General features: G+C 36.6%; 2 protein-coding genes across 6 annotated transcripts; both read right to left on the minus strand.

The window, feature by feature from the left end:
* Window positions 1-1461: 1461 nt before the first annotated feature.
* Window positions 1462-5321, minus strand: LOC113717771 (protein argonaute 7-like). Its single transcript, XM_027242578.2, has 3 exons — window positions 4861-5321; window positions 3144-4374; window positions 1462-3055 (listed from the first exon to the last, which is right to left on the minus strand). The coding sequence occupies exons 1-3, from the start codon at window positions 5213-5215 to the stop codon at window positions 1600-1602; spliced, it is 3042 nt and encodes a 1013-aa protein (XP_027098379.1). The 5' UTR covers window positions 5216-5321; the 3' UTR covers window positions 1462-1599.
* Window positions 5322-10381: 5060 nt separating this feature from the next.
* Window positions 10382-17541, minus strand: LOC113717608 (CSC1-like protein HYP1). 5 transcript variants are annotated; one of them, XM_027242367.2, is made up of 11 exons: window positions 17394-17541; window positions 16460-16806; window positions 16097-16252; window positions 15933-15996; window positions 15372-15581; window positions 14604-14795; window positions 13831-14129; window positions 12607-12883; window positions 11518-11793; window positions 11149-11382; window positions 10382-10897 (listed from the first exon to the last, which is right to left on the minus strand). In XM_027242367.2, the coding sequence occupies exons 2-11, from the start codon at window positions 16738-16740 to the stop codon at window positions 10742-10744; spliced, it is 2145 nt and encodes a 714-aa protein (XP_027098168.2). In that variant the 5' UTR covers window positions 16741-16806; window positions 17394-17541; the 3' UTR covers window positions 10382-10741. The 5 variants fall into 5 exon arrangements, with proteins under 5 accessions (XP_027098168.2, XP_027098167.2, XP_027098166.2 ...); XM_027242366.2 differs by having other exon boundaries at window positions 16460-16800; window positions 17300-17536; XM_027242365.2 differs by having other exon boundaries at window positions 17300-17535.
* Window positions 17542-18177: the final 636 nt, after the last annotated feature.

An 18177-nucleotide genomic window follows, 5' to 3' on the forward strand; every position in this document is an offset into this window, starting at 1 on the left:
AGACTATTTCCAAATTCTGGATTCTCCTCCATATGTGACCATTCGTTATTTCTGACCAACACAATGGCAGCACAGTATTGCAGAGACCACCTACAGCTCTTCTTGCTTGCTTCATAGAGTCATAGACTGTTCCAACTGTCAATGCATGCAATGCAAAAGGACTGATCAGTTGCTACTATTTACTCCTACTTGTTATGCATTGGCCCTCTTGCTCTTGAATAACATTTGTTCGTCTTAACCACAAAAAAAAAAAACCACTCAGGTGAGGTGAGATCAAATTTGTTCTTCTGATTATTAGGTAAATGCATTTGCAGTAGTCAAGGCAAGAATTATATATTAGTCATATGCCTTGGCGGGCTTGTTAAATGTCAACTTAAATGACCAAATTAATCCATCAACTATAGTAGTTATATTTTGTGCTGATAATATAGTACAGGTAAACAACTGTCCAAGAATCCTCAGCCGGCATGAATATGTTGTTGATCCGGCTAGATATCATTTTGATTTGTGGCTGGTTTGTTCTATTCTTTGTAATATTTGCTGGAGTCATTTTCTTAGTCCAGCAATTCCCTTCACTATTAGCTTTATGAGGTTATTGTCAACAAAAGCACCTCAAGACACATGATCAAATTGGACATAGACTTTCTTTTGACTTGAAGATTTTTTCTTTTTATGATAGACTTCTCCACTCTTGCTTTCCCATTTGGGCAGTTCTTTCCAAAATGGTATGGTCCTACCATATAATTAATTTATAGTATCTTTAAAGATTTGGTTCATATATATGAAGAAAGCCAGAAAAGATGTATGGCAAGATCAACACAGAGGATCACAAATTAGAACCCATTGTCTTACATGCAGGGAACAGTAGGCCACGTATTCTGATAATTTATCAATCTTTGATTAATTAAGACAAGCTCAAATAGTTTGGCATCTTTTTGTCTGTATTGAGGTCCAAATTTTGACGCTTAAACCTGTTATCAACTTAATCTTCTTATTTCTTACCAAAAAATTAAAAAATAAAAATAAAAACTGCCTTCTTTCTTTTTATAGATAACTATAACCATCTAAATGGTAGTGCATGTGTTGGTTTTTTTAGTGTTGCGCTTTTGCATCAATTGTAGGTTCATATATTGATCACAGTAATAGAAGAACTCCAGCAAGAGTCAGTGGTTATAACCTGTTAAGGCAACTCTAACTCTCTCATACTTCTTGGTTTCCATGTGGAAGAAAACTTCTTTAAAATGTGTATATTTTTGAATTGTGTCAATGAATTGAATTCCCAACAAAAATTCATTGGCATTAACTTGTAAATTGTTCTTTTAGTCCGTTGGACTGGTTGAAAGAAAATATTTGCGTATTACATCTATCATCTGAAGTCATGTGACTGGACTGGGGAATAATTGTTCCAGGTTACCTATCATTTCACTGATGTAGCAGAGAATGTACAAAAGCAGCTCATAATTTCAGAAGCCTATAAAGGATTCAAGGCACCAATAGCATTTAAATAAGGCAAATGAGGTTTACATGACAGATAATTTAGCTGCTTTTTCTTAACCACTGAATTTAGTTATACACATTTGAGAGTGCACAGCAAGAATTTCAACAATAAAACATAAGCTTTCTGATATTTTCAGTTAGTTTTGGAAGAGGAGTTGCCTTTGGAGGGGCAGCTCGGGAGATGGTAGCAGAACCTTTGGCGGATGCGGTTGAATCTGCGCGCTCAAGGTAAAGCCTGCCTCTATATGCAGCAAGATGAGCATAGTAAGCCGGAGGCACCAAAGATATCGGCTTGGTGCACCTTACAAACGTGTAGCATAGATTATACACCAGCTTTTGCAATTCATCTGAAGTGAATTGGTTTTCGTCCCACAACACATGATAATGAATTGGACGACTTGTACCTTTTACACCCCAATGGCTACAAAGGTAGAAGTCAAATTCTCGCGGGTGAGTGATCACAGTATCTACAACTGTCCCCGGGGGAATATTATCATCAAAGAAATGGTTTTGAGAAGAGGGATCGCTTCCATCAGGGAACAACCTTGTGTGATGCCTTTTCTGTACAACTGCAAAAGTAATTGGAGGCTTATAACCAGCAAATCTAGAACAAGCAGCACGAATTGCTTGCAACTCATCCTGAAGAATTTTGTAGAACTGTGTTTCACTCACTCCATCTCTGAAAAATATTATTCTCTCAGGGAGCCTGGATTGTTCGTCATAAAAATCATTCAGAATCTCACCCACCATTGCGCTTAGGTCTTGTATAATCTCTTGTCTATGTGTTTGGGATCTCATTCTTGAAACATACTTGTTTGCTGCAGGCCAGTTTACACTGCCAACCACGGCAGCAACTGAGGGGCTGAAATCATCCAAGGGGTGAGGATGGGTTACATCAGCACCCATAAATATCACTGGCTCATCATATTTTAGGAGTCTTGGAATCTGAGTAGGCAGTGAGTTATACAAAGCAACAGTGCAACCACCAACTTTCGCATTGATCTTGAGAGCCAAATTGGCCAGAAACTGTGAACTCGGTTTGCCAAGGTTTGTGTACAAACAGCACTGACTCACAACACCAATACTTGTCTCAGCAACTCTTTTCAAGTCTGCATATCCTTTGTGTTTTCTCTCCATTATGCAAATCAGGAGCTGGAGATTGTTTGAAGAAGCCCTATAAATTTTATTAAGTTTAGACTCCAGGAGATTCACATTGCTGAGCAATTGCATGGATTCAAACCGGGGTCCAACAACTGTGTTTCGGTTGAGAAAGATGCCCAACTGACTACACCTTTGGGACAGCTGATTAATGAACTTTGGGATGTTGGATTTTTGATCAGAGGTTCCACCAAAACATACAAGTGTCCACCTGTCAATTCGAGTACCTTCTAAGACATGGCTATCAAGAAGGTTCCATTGCCGATCATGTCGAGCTGGAATTAGATCTGTTACACAACCCCCATCTCCAAGTTTAAGCTTGGGAGGCTGAAGGATTCTGCCATGTAATCGTGTCATCTCCCTTGACACTTGGAGTTTGAACTCTCCTCCCTGATTGCCACTGAAAAAACAGATGAGTTCTAATAGTTTAAATCATCAGAAAGAACAGGAGCAATAAGAGAAGTCCCAGCATTATACTATAGATTTACCTTGTTGGTCCAACAGGGCCTGCCATAACTTCATCGATGATTGCTTTTCGTTCTCTAGGCCTTTGGCATCCCATCTTAATAATTTTTGCCGTCTGATCATCTGATAGCTTCCCAAGAAACTTCTGTCCTTCACAAATCACACATAGTTCCATTGGAAGATAACATGGTTTGCTCCTACTAACCTGCAAACATGGGAAGTTCCTAAACTGTATGTCATAATTATAGTGATCCTTGAAATAATTCACCAGTTTTAAATTCGTCCCATCTCTGTCTGGAAACCAGATATTTTCAGTCACTTCCTCAGTCAAGCTATAGACTCGATATCTTTGAACAGTTTCTCTATGGCAAACAAAAATTCTGATGTTCTTCAGTGCCCTTTCCACTTCTTTCCTCTCTTCATTTGTCAAACCTCTAGTCTTCTTCTGCAAAAGATCATGCAGAAAATCAAGCCGCTTTTGTAAGTAGGGAATCACCCCAATGCTCTCATGGAAAGCTGTCACAGAAAAATCCACATTTAGAGCAAGCCCTTGTTGAGTTGGTCTGAGACTTTGAAAGAAGCCTCTTAAAGCAACCGCCCCTCCTCCAATTTCCTTCAAGCCTCCCATTGAACTCGAGTAAAATGATCGCCCCACAGTCACACATTTGTTTGTTGGGCTCTCCCGTAGGACAACATCTAATGCATGAAGATATTCCTGAGGAAGGGGACTCCAATCATCCCTTTCTTTATTCAAATAGTTGCCTAGTTCTTTACCATCAAGTTTGGATACAAGTTTGATGTTAACTCTGAAAAGCTTAATTTGCTGTTTCTTTTCTTGAGAATTGACTATTTCCCCAACAGATGACATTGACTTGCCATTAAGAATTGGAAGACTAACGTATACTTCAATCCTGTCATTTTGAAATTCTATAGGGCTGTACAATGTCTTTCTACCATCATAAACTGGAAGGGCACCAGACAGCTCAACAGAGTTTTCATTGACTAGTTTTTGCTTAATCATCCTGGCAACTTCCTTCGATGGATTAGGAGAGATTTCAACATCATAGTGGAAGATTCTTTGGGAAGGGTCAAATTGGACATGAAAATGGTTGGCAAGAAGAGAAATAACTGTCCCCTCCAGACCACCAGAATCTGGTCTTCTTGCAACCATTCCTGATTGTTGTGTAACAGCTGTAAGTCTCCTTCCTTCTCTCTTTCCAGGGGGCAGAACAGTTTGCCTTTGGGCCACCTTACCTGCATTTTTAGCATAGTGAAACAGAAGGAGGTAAAACTACATCAAAAAACTGTAAAACTGGTCCATCATATTAAAAAGTGCTCTTTAATTAGTTCTGAGAGCATCAATCACTGAAGCACAGTACTACATATTCATAATTCATTATGTGCAGCTAGGTTCTCACTTCTCAGTAATTATTGTAGCATCAGCGAGACATTTACTTTACAAATAGTCTCTTAGACTGGAATCAGCATATGAAATATTGCTATCACAAGGGATTCTCGTAAAACTGACCAAGACATCGCTTTGCTGGATAAAAATTCAATCTTGAAAGTTTTATCGTATGACGAGCAAAAACCAAAATCGGATTTTCTGCCATGCTACATGTCGTGAGCTTCTAAAACCAAAAGCAGACATGCAAACTCAAATCCTAGAGGATAATACCATCGGGTTAAAAAACATAAAAACTACAAAGAAGCTAACTTTTTACGAAATGTAATAGTTACCTGGTACAACGGAGATATCTTGGGCCCTGGAGTTAGAGGAGGCAGCAAGAGGAGGATTGTTCTGTTTCCTAGTAGGCTTCTGCAAATGGGATTTTGATCTGAAGTTCTGGTTTTGAGGGAAAGGTGGAGTGATGGATAGCTGCAAAGGTATGGTAGGAGGCAAAGGAAGGAGAGCCGGATATGTCTGGTTCTGATTCAGGTTACAAAATCCAAAGCCAATCCTGTTAGAGTGACGCAGTAGCTGGTTGGGATGGTGGTGGTGATTCTGATGGTTATGAGGATTAGTAGTCCTCTCTCTGAAGCTAGTTTTGGATGTGCATTTCTTGTTTGTATTGGACTCCTCTCTCTCTTCCATGACTTGAAGAATGAGAGAGAAACAAAGAGTAGGCAAAAAGGCTTCTTTGCATGAGAAAGATTCTTAAAGATATGGCTCTGCTTCTGTTTCTGAAACCAGTGAATAAGTTGTAGCAGCACAACAGAAACTGTAGTTATTGCAGAGAGAGAAGAACTGGGATTGGGTTCAATGATGGAGCCAAGGGGGGACAGAGGGGGGCCATGGCCCCCCCTAAGTTTTGAAAATTTTAATTCATAATATGTAAATATGTGTGTAAAAAAAAATTGGCCCCCCCTAAATTTTTACAATTTTAGTTTATATTATGAGAGTTGAGATATATATATATGAATTAGTCATCTTTAAATTACTTTTTTTCTTCAGAAAAAGTTATTTATTGTTTATTGTACTAATTATTTAACTTTCAAAAATTAAACGTATAATTTGATGTTCCATAGTAAATTGACCCAATGTGATGTATTAGAATAAAAAGACCCAATTCATAATTGTTAATGGGCTAAAAAGACCCAATTCATAATTGTTAAAAGCAAGAACTAGTACGTCTAAGAATAGAACTTCAATATTTTGAACTCAGACATTCCAAATCATCATGAATTGCAAGAATTATCGGGTATTCATGAGTTATGTCAAGGCTTGGTGAAGACAAGAAAATCAGTGATATATCCTCTTATTGACAGATTTATTAGACTTGTTCTTACTCTTCCTATATCAACTGCAACTACAGAGCGGGCATTTTCAATTATGAAAATAATCAAGACAAAGTTCCGAAACAAGACGGAAGATAATTTCTTGAATGATTGTCTAACTGTGTATATAGAAAAAGAAGTTGCTGAAAAATTTAGCAGTGATTCAATCATAGATGAATTTAGTTTTATGAAAGAGCGTAGAGCTCAATTTACTTCTAAGAAAAGATGTTGAAATTTCAAATTATGTTAACATAACTTTTATCTTTTTTCAATTGAAAATAGTTACATTTATATTACATGGTTATATATATATATATATTGCATAGGTGACATATGGGAGAGCATCTTCTCATAATGTGCAAATTGGATGGTTTGTGATGTTATAAGATATTTAATCAAAAGTTATCTTTTTTGTTAATTTTTGTTATGACTATACCGCATATTATGAATAGACATACCTTTATAATTAAATTTTAATATTTGATATTTTTAGATGTCATATATTTAAATAGAAGAAAATTATTTTGAACATAATATATTAAGATAATTTTATTAGGAAAAAATTTTGGCCCCCCCCCAAAAAAAATCCTGGCTCCGTCACTGATTGGGTTGGGGGGTGCAGGGAGTGGAAAGCAGGGCTGATGCGGTTTTTCCCTGTGTCCAGTTCCAAAGGGGGTTTTGATGCAGGTGAATATTGTTTAACAAAAAAAGAAGAGTGGAACCTGGCCTAACCTTAGAAGACAGCAAAATATGCTGTTCTCCATATTTATAAGCAAATCTGTGAATACTAGTTTACGTTCGAGGGGGGGTCAGCAAATAGCTTTGTCTGTAATTTCATCATAGGAAGACTAGATTAGCCTTTTCTCCTTTTACCTTTTCCCTTTGAGTGAATCTACCTTCTATTCCAAATTCTAAGTCAAATGAGGAAGAAAAGAAAAGGTCTCTTTTTGGTTTGATTAAATAAGTCAAGACCGTTTAGTTAGTAGAGACAGTAGTGTAGTTGCTAGTGTAGTACTAATGGCATCTTTTTTTTTCTTTTTTTTTTCCCTTCAGTAGTTGGCCAGTATTAATTATAATCATTAATAATGTTAATATTGATTGGCCTTTGTTATCTCTTTTACCAAACTGCCTAATCTATCAATAGTTTTTCTAATCAGCATTAAATGGTCAGTGAATGATCATATTTTGTTTTTATCGTCATCATTGTCCTCATCTCATGTTTACCTGGATAGATTACATATCAAATCATGGTTTAGTCTAGTAGTGCATGTACACGGAAGCAGGCCTGGAAACTGACAATTTACAAGACAAACATGTCAATGGTGGAAACCTCAGAAATCTTCCTACCGTTTGTCTTCTTTTAAGTAATTGGTGTACAAAGTTTGTTACTGTCATCAACTGTTTGATAAGAGGGTATCGCCAATCCCCTTTTTTTTTTTTTTTTTTTGTCAAAAGGGTATTGACAATCAATGGTGCAATAGTTAAGATTGAGACTTAAAAGAGTGCAATAGTTAAGATTGAGACATAAAAGAGTGGGGTATATATACTCTGTACTGTAGGAGGTTATGGGTCTTTGTCCCAACCAACCATTTTCGTATCAAATGAACCTCAAAAAGAGAGTGAATATGATGATGACAATACAAAACATAACACTCAGGCTGCTCAATCTTGTAGCTGCAAATTAAGAGAAAACTATGAGGTGCAAAGGGGTTCTATCTAAGGATTAAGACCGTCGCTTTTTTGTTTAAAAAAAAAAAAAAAAAAAAGCTTTGCTGGATTCTTGCCTACCCAAGAAGGAGAGCTATTAATTGGATACGGCTGGTAGAGCTGTGGAAGTAGAGAAATAGAGGAGCCCCCCTAGGATATTTGACTTCTTTCACATGAGAAGGAAATGTGGCAGGGAGAATAAGAATCTTCCACATAGATCTGTCTCCTCCCAAGGATAATGACCTGTAGAGGTTCCATGACTCCTGCAGCTCTCAAGTCATTTGAATATTGGAAAATCCAGTTCTCAAGGGCAACTTTCTTTTGGCTTAATTTTTTTTTTTTTTTTTTAATGTCATCTCTGAGACAGACCAAAATCTCGTGTTGATGCAAACAAATACACTCTGTACTAACTAATAGAGTAGTAGTATTTAATTTACAAAGACAAAGATGGGTTCTTTTTTAATTTGATCGAAATCTTAAAAAGATGGTTCAAGAATGAAAAAGCAATCACAGAAAGTGCATTGGCCCTTCCTAAACTTCAAACAATAAAATGTAAATGTAAAATGGATATGTAATCTACACCTCTACTTTTAGCCTCACTTCTGCCTCAACTTTTCTAAACATGTTCAATGGTGGTGGAGAGAGGAGGCCAATTCATGCACTTGGAGAAAGTGGGTTTTTTCTATATCCATCCATCCATCTGATTCTCTTATGAAATTAGCATGGTCATGGTCGGAGGAGTGTGATGATGGGACAATATGATCAGCATTAAGCCTTGGCTTTTTCAAAATCCAAAATAGTACTCTACCAAGTATGTTATGTTAGTGTTGGACCACATCATGGTCATAATTCATATATCCCTATTCCTATCCATATCCATATCCATATCCAATTTGGTCTTCTGCTTATGAATCCTAAGCAAAAAGGACACAACATTAATCCTGGTCAAACTGCCGAATATCCAAGATTAAGCTCATCGGGGTTACGTTTACCTGCCAAGATAACACCACCCTACAAAAGTTTCCAACAGACTCTACCACCACCAAAAAATATATGATTCCTCCATCTGCCTCATGAAAACAACCTCCATTTGCCTTGATTTAACATGCATCCTAACCAGTCAGTCTACCGATTTGTGACGAATGATACTACATGACTTGGATGGGGGTAATTATTGTTATCATTATGCTACAATTAGATGCTTTGCTTTTTGAGTCTCCCTCACTTGGTTAATTTGTTGGTTTCGATGGTCCAAAATTCATTTCAGTACAAGTATAATGAATTTTGAGCTATAGCCGGCTTCACTATAACAACTGATGCATATGTGGTAGCAGAGGGGGCTTCCAACCCCCCAAATAGTTATTTTATCATAAGGCCCAACTTGCACTTCTAATCTAATTTGACTGTAGCAAACTTTCGCTTGGAGATTTTTTGTTTTTTAGCTTCCTCTGCTGTGTCTTTTGCATAATTGATGATGGTCTCTGTCGAACTCCCACATAGCGTTTTCTACCTCTCTGAAGCTGAGTTCCTCCAAGTTCCAGATATGCAGACTCATTTCTTGTTTGATCAACATCCCATTTCGCGATCATTAGTCTTTCCTTCCTCATCTTCTCCATCGCTGCCCTTTCGCTTTCTCATTCTCTCCTGTGCTTCAGAATGTCGATAATTATCTTTCTGGCTTCTGCTACTAATAAAATGGTGACAGTCGAGTTAGGAGAACATTTAAGAATGTCCCAGTTCTGTAACTTCTGTTTGGTTATATATACGTGTGTGTGTGTGGCAGAATATCAGGTTGCTGCCAGATAATACGACTAAAAGCAAGAGCCTGTAGTACTTGTAGCTACATCTTTGCCTCCTGTAGAAATGCGGATTATTGATCCTTTTGATCTGTTTCGAGGCTAAATCCAAGAAAAATGCTACGAGTCATTGAATGAGAATTTTTCTGCGCTTAACCTTGTAGTTGAGGTGAAAAAGTAAGGAAGGTACCGAATCCATGGCGACTAGGACTTGCCTATTCCATTCTGGACTAAACCCACAGTGATGCTTATAAGATATGAAATTCTTCCTTTCAAGATTGTACAAGATGCATTAGATTACGAGGCTGTATTCTTCTCCTGTAAACCAGTTTAACTCTTTCTTTTCCATATTTAAAAGTCATTATTTGTAAATTAATCCAGACAAAAACAAATAATCTGCATGAGATGACACGGAGCAGGAAAATGCATTGGGTTACTTGCAAGAAAGATATTAATTGTATCCTTTAACTTTTATGTTCATTATTACATCCCAATCTCCTGTTTGAAACGCGGTTCTTTGCACATTCGGCGCAAACCAAACATATAATGCCAAACTGAGAAAGAAAAAGGAGGTTTCCTTCTTGTTTCCTAGCTTGCCTGCTCAAGTACACCATTTTGCAGCATTTGAGGAAAATCAACAACATAGACCCAAATTATTGACCATACTTGTGAAATGCAATTTGTTTTGTCCTTTGATAAGAGTCAAGTGTTGTCAAACCATTTTTTAAAGATAAATAAGAACTCTTGGCCTAGAAATCACTAATCATTTTGGCTTTATCATTGACGGACAAGTATATTGACCCTCTCAGAGTCTCTCTGCTATTCTGAACTGCATCACTTAATAGTTAACCAGAAAGGAACATGTCCTGGCTTGATAGACAAATAATTGGATATCTGACCTTGTTATCTGTCTGTTAAAAACACAAACCAGACCTCTGCCATTTGTTGCTTCTGCAAAGACAGAAAGTTACAGCGCCAAATCCAAAATGCCTCCCCTTAGTCATCCAACTTTAACTGGAGAAGTAATCCTAGGTCTCACAAATGGCATATACAGAAATTCCTTAGGAAGAAGACATAGCATCCTGACAAGCTATACTTATAAGTTGAAATACTGTAGACAAATATATAACATATAAAACAAAAGCAGCAATCTGCAACTTATATATGTGAAGCCTCTTCACTACCCAAATGACACCAGTGTAGACTACATGGTGTTCATATGTAGAATAGCTGTTGAGTTTTTATTGAAAAAAAAAAAGTGCAAAAGACAGAAAAATTTTTATCCTGCAAAACTTTCCATCTGGAATGTGGATCAGATGCCACTCCAACAGCCTCAATATTCAAACAGGAGATAGAAGAGACGTCCTTTCTCTGTTGGAATCTGAAGAATATTGCATGGGTAATAAAGCTGGATCTTGGTAGGCAGCAACTAATTTATTAAAAAACTCAGCAGTTGTAGCATCATTGATGTCCTCTCTGTCCTTCTTTATCAAAGTCTAAAGTAAAGTTTGTGAAACAAGTTTAGAATGATGACATGGAAGTAAAAAGAAATGATGAGAACAGATTAAAAAATTTTTCAGTAGCCTACAAGGATCTTATAAACTAGTTTGTGATTCATGGATTGCTAATAAGTTGTTTTTATTGTCTCTGGGATATGTGAAACTGACATTTAACTGATGCAATTTATAACTAAAGTTAAGATAACCATGAGATAGAAAGGGGAAAATAGTAAGATAGATGAATGTACCTCAGCAGAATATGCCACAAAGATGGGTAGAAAACGCTTCCGGCAATATGCATTGAAGATCAAAGTTATAACTGGAAGAGGAAATACTAAACTTGATGCTAGAGGAAGCTTTTTAAGTGTGAAGATTCCCACTGCAATGGCATGCATCAATAGAAGAGAGAAGATCATGGAGTTGTGGACAATTGGCCAGAATTTTCCAGCAGTCTCATATAGTGGTGCATATACATTGATAAACTGCATATTAAGGTTGCAAATCATCAGTTAATTCTATGTTTAAGTTCAACTTACACCACAGTCCTAACACTCGCCAAAAACTAAAAAATCAACTGTCTTTATTGACTGTCAAAAACATAAACTTCAACTACAAACCTGGTTAGAATATATCGTGTATGCAAGACAGAAGTAAACCAAGAGAAATGGCAGAATCAGAGGGGCCAGGAAGAAGTACGTTATACCAAGTAGGCCAAAAAAGAGAACCCTTGGAAGGACCCCGTGATAGGGGAATGCTGGATCTTTAAGTTCATTATTTGTATTTCCAGAGAAACATTTTCTTATTAGGCTGCAAATGAGAGGTATAAGACGGAAGAGCTCTGATGTAGTACTTGTCCATCCTGATGTGACCACGTAGGCGATGAAGAATGATGCCTACAGAAATGGTAGTAAAATTAAAAGACAATTACATTATCATCAAGAAGATTAAGCAATAGACAACTGAATTCAGTTCTAAATTTCAGAGAGTGAAATGCATCTTTAACAATCAAAGTATTCAGACTCTTACAATAAGTACAGTTCATTACATTCATATAAGGACTAACAGGTTTGCCATAGATAAGGAACTTAAACCCTTGATTTTGAGGTTGAAATACATAGCTCTTATAGAACCTCAGGTGTGATCCAGTGCTCTCATGGTCATTGCCTTGACAGAAATGGCGAAGATCTAGTTTACATTATCCTTTTTCTCTTGATAGATACTCCAACCATAAATACAAACTTGAATTTCAGTAAAGTCCAGAAAATCTGAGGTACCTACCCCTGCTCAGTTTGTGATTCAGTTGACAAATGTCATTAAAAGAGAACCTACACATAAAATTGATTTCTTCTAAGAACATGAGATTTTTCTACAGAAAGATCCTCTATTTGATTGTTTACTTTTAGCTCTGCATATGCAATCTTCACATGTTTAAATAAACTGGGGACATGTTTTCTGACCCTTAGACAATACTGTCTTAAATAAATATCAGTGCGGATGAAGGACATTACCAGAAGACCCACTGAAAAGAGAGTCATAATGTACTCAAAAAGTTGGACCTAGATACTGTTTCTGTCCCATTCATGATTTTTGTTTATTGTTCAGCACTCAATTTTCAAACTCCGGTAGAAGCATAGTTTTTGAACTTGTCCTGTCATGTTTGAACAAACAACCGGTATAGCAACTGCAAGTATTTTGAATATAATCACCTGAGCAGGAACTGCAACAGCAAGTCGTGCAGGAACGTTCTTGGGTTCAAGGAAGATGAATATCTGACTGAAAACCGATCCAGAAAGAACATTTGCGAAATATATGTTCCATATGGTAAACCAAAGAACTTTGTTGCAGGCACTTTTTATTATCTCGCTAATAGATATGTGTCCTTGTACAGAGGATAGGAACTTCATGATGGGAGGGATCATCATAAGAAACAGCTGGAGAATAAGACTGGGGAGGTATCCTGTAACTACTTGACTGACAAATGCTCTGCAAAATAAGTAAAAGAACTAAATAACAAGGACAAAAGAAGAAAATAATTCCTAAAGTTCATTGTGTCATATTAATCATTTCATCGCTTGTGGGGGTAAAATTCTAACTTGTTCCATCTAAACCAATTAGGAAAAAATTGAAGTTCGTAAGTCTATATGGAGATAACTTAGTTGAAATGTGTGGCTAGCCACAGTGTTCCTTTCTCATTGCTGGATAAAGACCTAGTAAGAATGTCAGCAGTATACAAATATGTACCTCTACTACATGAAAATTTCTCAAGATATTTTAGTCAGGGGACAAAATTCTGACATTTATTTTTCAATGGTTATTAGCACCTGCGGAATGTGGTTGTAAATTTCTTTGCACCTGCATATGCTAAGTTAAGCGTAAGAGAAGATGTCTCTTTCGAGTATTCAAATGAGTTAATCTTACTCCTTACCCATCGCTGAAACTTCAAACCTGTATAACCACATTATATTTTACAGCTTTGAACTATTATATCAACCAAATTTGTGGTTATAAAACTCAATTGAACACAAGCAACACAGTGGCACTTAGTTGGAAAATTCTGAATGTCATTCTCATTATTACATGAACCCTGATATCTTACATTTGATGGAAGGCAGATTTAAGAAAAAATTATTATCTCTTTTCTTTTTATCTCATAGATAATCTTGCCTTTTTCATTCCTTGTCTAATTTTCCGTTTTGACTCGTGGGATCTAAAATCTCGATTCTACTTGTACTCTGCTGCTATTCTCAGGCACTACATTTTATGAAACTGGTGACACTAGAATGCAACTAAGAGGTTGTTAACAGTTGAGGGATATCATATTTGGTAGAGTATGGACATTGGGGGAGGTGCCTTACTAACCTAGATTCTTGCCACTGTTCAAATGTTTATCATGTATGCAATGTGAGAGAAATTTGATGGTAGTATCTTACACATTCAGGATGCTCTTGAGGAATGGTAACCAGATTTCTAGTTGAGACAAGTTAGTGAGACCTTGCACAACTACAACTGGAATAAGGAATAAAGCTGTGAGGAGAATACAAGCAACGATGACAATCAGTTGAGATATCCATCTTCGCATGAATGATTCAGGGAACAAAGGCCAATAAACATCATGTGGTTCGGGAGCTTGCTCTGCTACCATTTGCGTAGGATTATCTGCTTGTTGTATGTGCAGTGCCGCTGCAGCTCCATATCGTGATTTGAAAGACACAAAGGCTGCACGAACTTCCTTTCACATGCCAGGGTTACGAGGGGCAGCAACAGGAGATAAATCTCATTAGTATGATCAATGGCTTATTGGCAAGCAAAATAAACTTCACCAGTGAATCAAACACTGATTTATGAAGACAATCAAATCAGAGAAGGAAAGCAATCTTGACTTAATTTCTCAGATGTTATCTTGAAGTTGATGTGTAAGCAATAACAACCCATGACAAAATCGTGTTTGACAAGAAAAGTTCCAGTAAGAAGCGAGCAGTGGAGAATGAGAAAAATCTAAATATTACGTAATATTCATTTGCAGGAAATGCAATTATTGAAGCAATTAAAGTAACAGATTGACCAACAAGTAATATTTAGACTGATCACAGACTCAAAATTCAGAATTTATGGTTCTCAGGAACTTTGTGTTTTACACTATTCTCATAATTAACCAAAAGCAAATCAAATATATGCATCAAAGATTATAAGGCAGAGGACATACTTCTCCAGCCATTGAAACGTCTGATTGCACCAACCTAACATTCTCCTCGAGATCTTCTAATTTCTTTTCATAGTGATCCACAAGATCATCCTTGGCCTCAAACAAGCCAAAAAAACTACCAGGCTGGGATTTTGAAGCAGTTGGTTCTCTTTGTAGGTGGATAAGCCTTTTATACAACTTCTTTGTGTCATTCTGGAACATTGATTACATAAAGTAAGTGAAGCGATGAAACAATTGACGGTCTATCCAACACACATCAGGCAGTGTGGAAATAACTCCATGCCTGCTGACCAAATAAAAAATACTGTTTAACTTTCCCAATATGAGCTAATTTTTCATGAACCAAATTTAAGCATATCCATGATTATATGCTAATACAAGGGGAATATCAGAGACTAATGATTGAATTCAAAGGATATATCAGCTACACAGCCTACACTAGGATATATCAACAGTAAAAAAGAAAATATCAGCTACACAGCCTACACTAGAATTGAATTAAAAAATTACAAAGGATTTCTACATTTATAATGTATTGTTAGGAAGTGAAACTATCTAACTCAATCACTTCAATAACAAAAACATGGCATTTCACTGGAAGATAAAAGACATGGGAAGGATGAAAGAATTCAGATAGTAATATACATACAGGAACTGACCCCTGGGAATGTACATCAAAACTTCTTAGGATGAAATCTTAAAGTTTTCTCCTTTGAGTAACCACCACATATCATAACCATCTAAATCCTTAAAGTTAATGGAACTTACTATGAGATATCTAAGTTTGTTCGTTCTACGCACCACCACGTGTGATAAATATGTACTGGGATGATATTCCTTAAAAAATCTCTCAACGCTGTCACTCACAGTGATCCCAGCAGAAACAGGCACACTGCGAACCAAAATGGTGAACTGATGTGGCTGAGGTTTTGATGAGAGAAAGTATGAAATCCTTCTAGAGGAAACATATTTGTATTCCTGCAGAATTGACATTTGGAAGCAATTTAACTTATTTTAATTGTATGAAGGTTTCAAATATATACATCAACAGCATATCATGTACATGTGTGTGTTTGTGTGATTGTGTATTTTGGTAAGAACTAGATTAATGATAACTTTAACAGTTTACATATATATATTCCGCCTATACATATTTGTTTAGCATAGTTTCGAGCAGCAGCTGTCTATTTCCGGCATTCTCTATTTTCACATAATATGATACCCTGGTTTTACCAATTTTTATTTCATCAAAGGATCAAAGAGAAGACACAGGTCCACTCATGTTTTGGGGACGCTGGAAACCATAAAATAGACATACATATAACTTACATGGTAAAGAAGGAAACAAACAAAGATGGTAAGGAGATATACAGCGCAAAAGTGTGCCCATAGCCTGCCACAAATTAAGCACCCCAGAGTCAAAGTCTCTCCATGCATCTCTTAAATCCAGAGTACATTTAAAATCAACAGTCCATGTTATTCATCATGCTTACCTATTGGAGCCATCTTTCACGTTGGAGACGGTAAATATATCCAAAGAACTACTTGTTAAGTTAGCGAAATTTACATCGTGAAGTTGATCTCCAGAGAAGTTCACCGGAAGGAGGATAAACACCCCAATAACAACAGCAAGAGTAATTACTCTCAAACTGCAAAATTTAGAAAAGATAAGCATTTCAGAGAGGACACCTGGTATTTCTTGTCTTGAACATCAAGAACGTCTCAAGTTACAGGTTCTAGAGCAGCAAAATATAAAATTCAAAAAATTTTAGAGAACTCATCTAGACACAAGAAAATGTGCAAAAAAATGTTGGTACACCTTCCAATCTTTGGTCCTTCAAAAAGAAAAGATTAACCTGAAGGTGATGATGCGCATGAAAACAACAGCATCCAAACCAGAAGAAGAGAGTAATTCCTCTTCAGAAGACTGCCACGCGCGTCTCACCCAATCGGGAGTAGGCAATAGTCTCTCCAAGCGGAAGGTACTGCTCCCTTGAGACTGCCCATCAGAAAGCAAGCGGGGAGCATAGACGTGGTAATTGGCAGGTTGTTTCCTCAAGCTAGAGTATAGTGTCCAAAACAGAACACAAAGCCCAAAGTTTATTCCAACAGACGTTAAAAGTGCAGAAACTAACATTTGCAGGTCATCAAAGGAAAATCTGGAAGTCTTCAGAGTATTTAATCTTCAACAGCCACACTGCACCTAATCAAGAAGTTAATTGATAGTCATCCAACACTGAACAACATCAAACAGTTCACTAAAACTTAATTTTGCACGTTGCTGTAACTTTTCAGATTTTTTTTCTCTTTCTTTCTTACTCTAAGATAATCTGAAACCACCTAGGAATCTAAATTAATCTCATACAACATCAAAGATACATTTTCTGACGATGTTTCACATAAATGGATCCCTGTAGCCTAAATTGGTGCTTTAATTTGAAGGTGATGAAGTAAATGAGCTGAGGACACTCGATGGACATGCAGAAATATCACAGTTACATACGATCAAGAAAAGGCATAAATCAAAGCATATCAGTAGAAACAACAGAAGAACACCCCCAACCCCTCCCCGCCCACCTAAAATCATCAGAATTCCGATGCATTATTTTGAAATTCCATCTAATTTAGCCGATACATCACCTAAACATCCAATATTATAGCCCCAAAAAAAAATTGTGGGGTTCAGATAAAGAAACCTTATTCTTGGCCCTTCCTTTGATGGTGAATATGGTGCAACTGAACATACCATGGAGATAAAAGATTAATGGCAAAGTCTAGATGATTGTTTACCTTATCCTATAGGTTTACTGGGAATTTTGGAGATGGGTTTTGTGGGAATTAGGAAATTACACTAGATGCGAAAGACGGACTAACAGGTGGCTGGTAGTTGACAAGCACTCGACAGTGTCATATAAAGGCGCTCTGTTTTGGCGCTTCAATAACGACCAGTCAAATTCTGCTCCTGCCGAGGTGGTAGTTGTGACTCCTGCCATAGTCATAAATCATAATCCCAACTGATTTTAACAAAACACAATTAGTGTTGCGAATTTTGGTTTTAAATCCTCCAAATTATTATTAGTTTTTTTTTTTTTTGAAAAAATCATGACTGGTGTTAAGAACACACCCCCCCCCCCCCGGATGTGTATGTAATTAAAAAATAATTACATAAAATGAATCAATTTTGTGTAAATTTTGTTTGTCACATACAATTTTTATGAAAGAACTTTGGTTTATGTAATTATAGTAATATTTAAGGTGATTATGACCAGTTATATTGGTAAAATAGGATTAGGTGATTAGGATAAAAATTAATTTTTATAAGAATAAAATCAAAAGTTTAAAAAATAACAAAATATATTTATACTAAAAGAAAGTTCAATAAAAAATATATTTTTATACCGTCATATTTTGTATCAATTGAAAGTTCAAAAACATTATTATATTCTGTATTTGACGGGTTGCTAGTAACATTACCCAGCAAAAGACATATCAATATTTTGCTTTTGAATGGTTGCTTGTAAAATTACCAAATCTAAACTATGTCCTTTCCCGCTCAATTAGTTAAAAAAAAAAT

Source organism: Coffea arabica, chromosome 11e (assembly GCF_036785885.1).
Source record: "Coffea arabica cultivar ET-39 chromosome 11e, Coffea Arabica ET-39 HiFi, whole genome shotgun sequence".
Taxonomy (NCBI): domain Eukaryota; kingdom Viridiplantae; phylum Streptophyta; class Magnoliopsida; order Gentianales; family Rubiaceae; genus Coffea; species Coffea arabica.

What these genes read in the sequence shown, in the direction of transcription:
- LOC113717771 (XM_027242578.2), bottom strand. Translation starts at nt 5,215, where the DNA reads ATGGAAGAGAGAGAGGAGTCCAATACAAACAAGAAATGCACATCCAAA. An exon ending in AGATATCTCCGTTGTACCAG is followed by an intron (nt 4,375 to 4,860) that starts GTAACTATTACA and finishes CTAAAAATGCAG; the next exon opens with GTAAGGTGGCCCAAAGGCAA. An exon ending in GGCCCTGTTGGACCAACAAG is followed by an intron (nt 3,056 to 3,143) that starts GTAAATCTATAG and finishes CTGTTTTTTCAG; the next exon opens with TGGCAATCAGGGAGGAGAGT.
- LOC113717608 (XM_027242367.2), bottom strand. Translation starts at nt 16,740, where the DNA reads ATGTTAGTTTCTGCACTTTTAACGTCTGTTGGAATAAACTTTGGGCTT. An exon ending in ATGCGCATCATCACCTTCAG is followed by an intron (nt 16,253 to 16,459) that starts GTTAATCTTTTC and finishes TAAATTTTGCAG; the next exon opens with TTTGAGAGTAATTACTCTTG. An exon ending in ACGTTTCAATGGCTGGAGAA is followed by an intron (nt 14,130 to 14,603) that starts GTATGTCCTCTG and finishes GGCATGTGAAAG; the next exon opens with GAAGTTCGTGCAGCCTTTGT.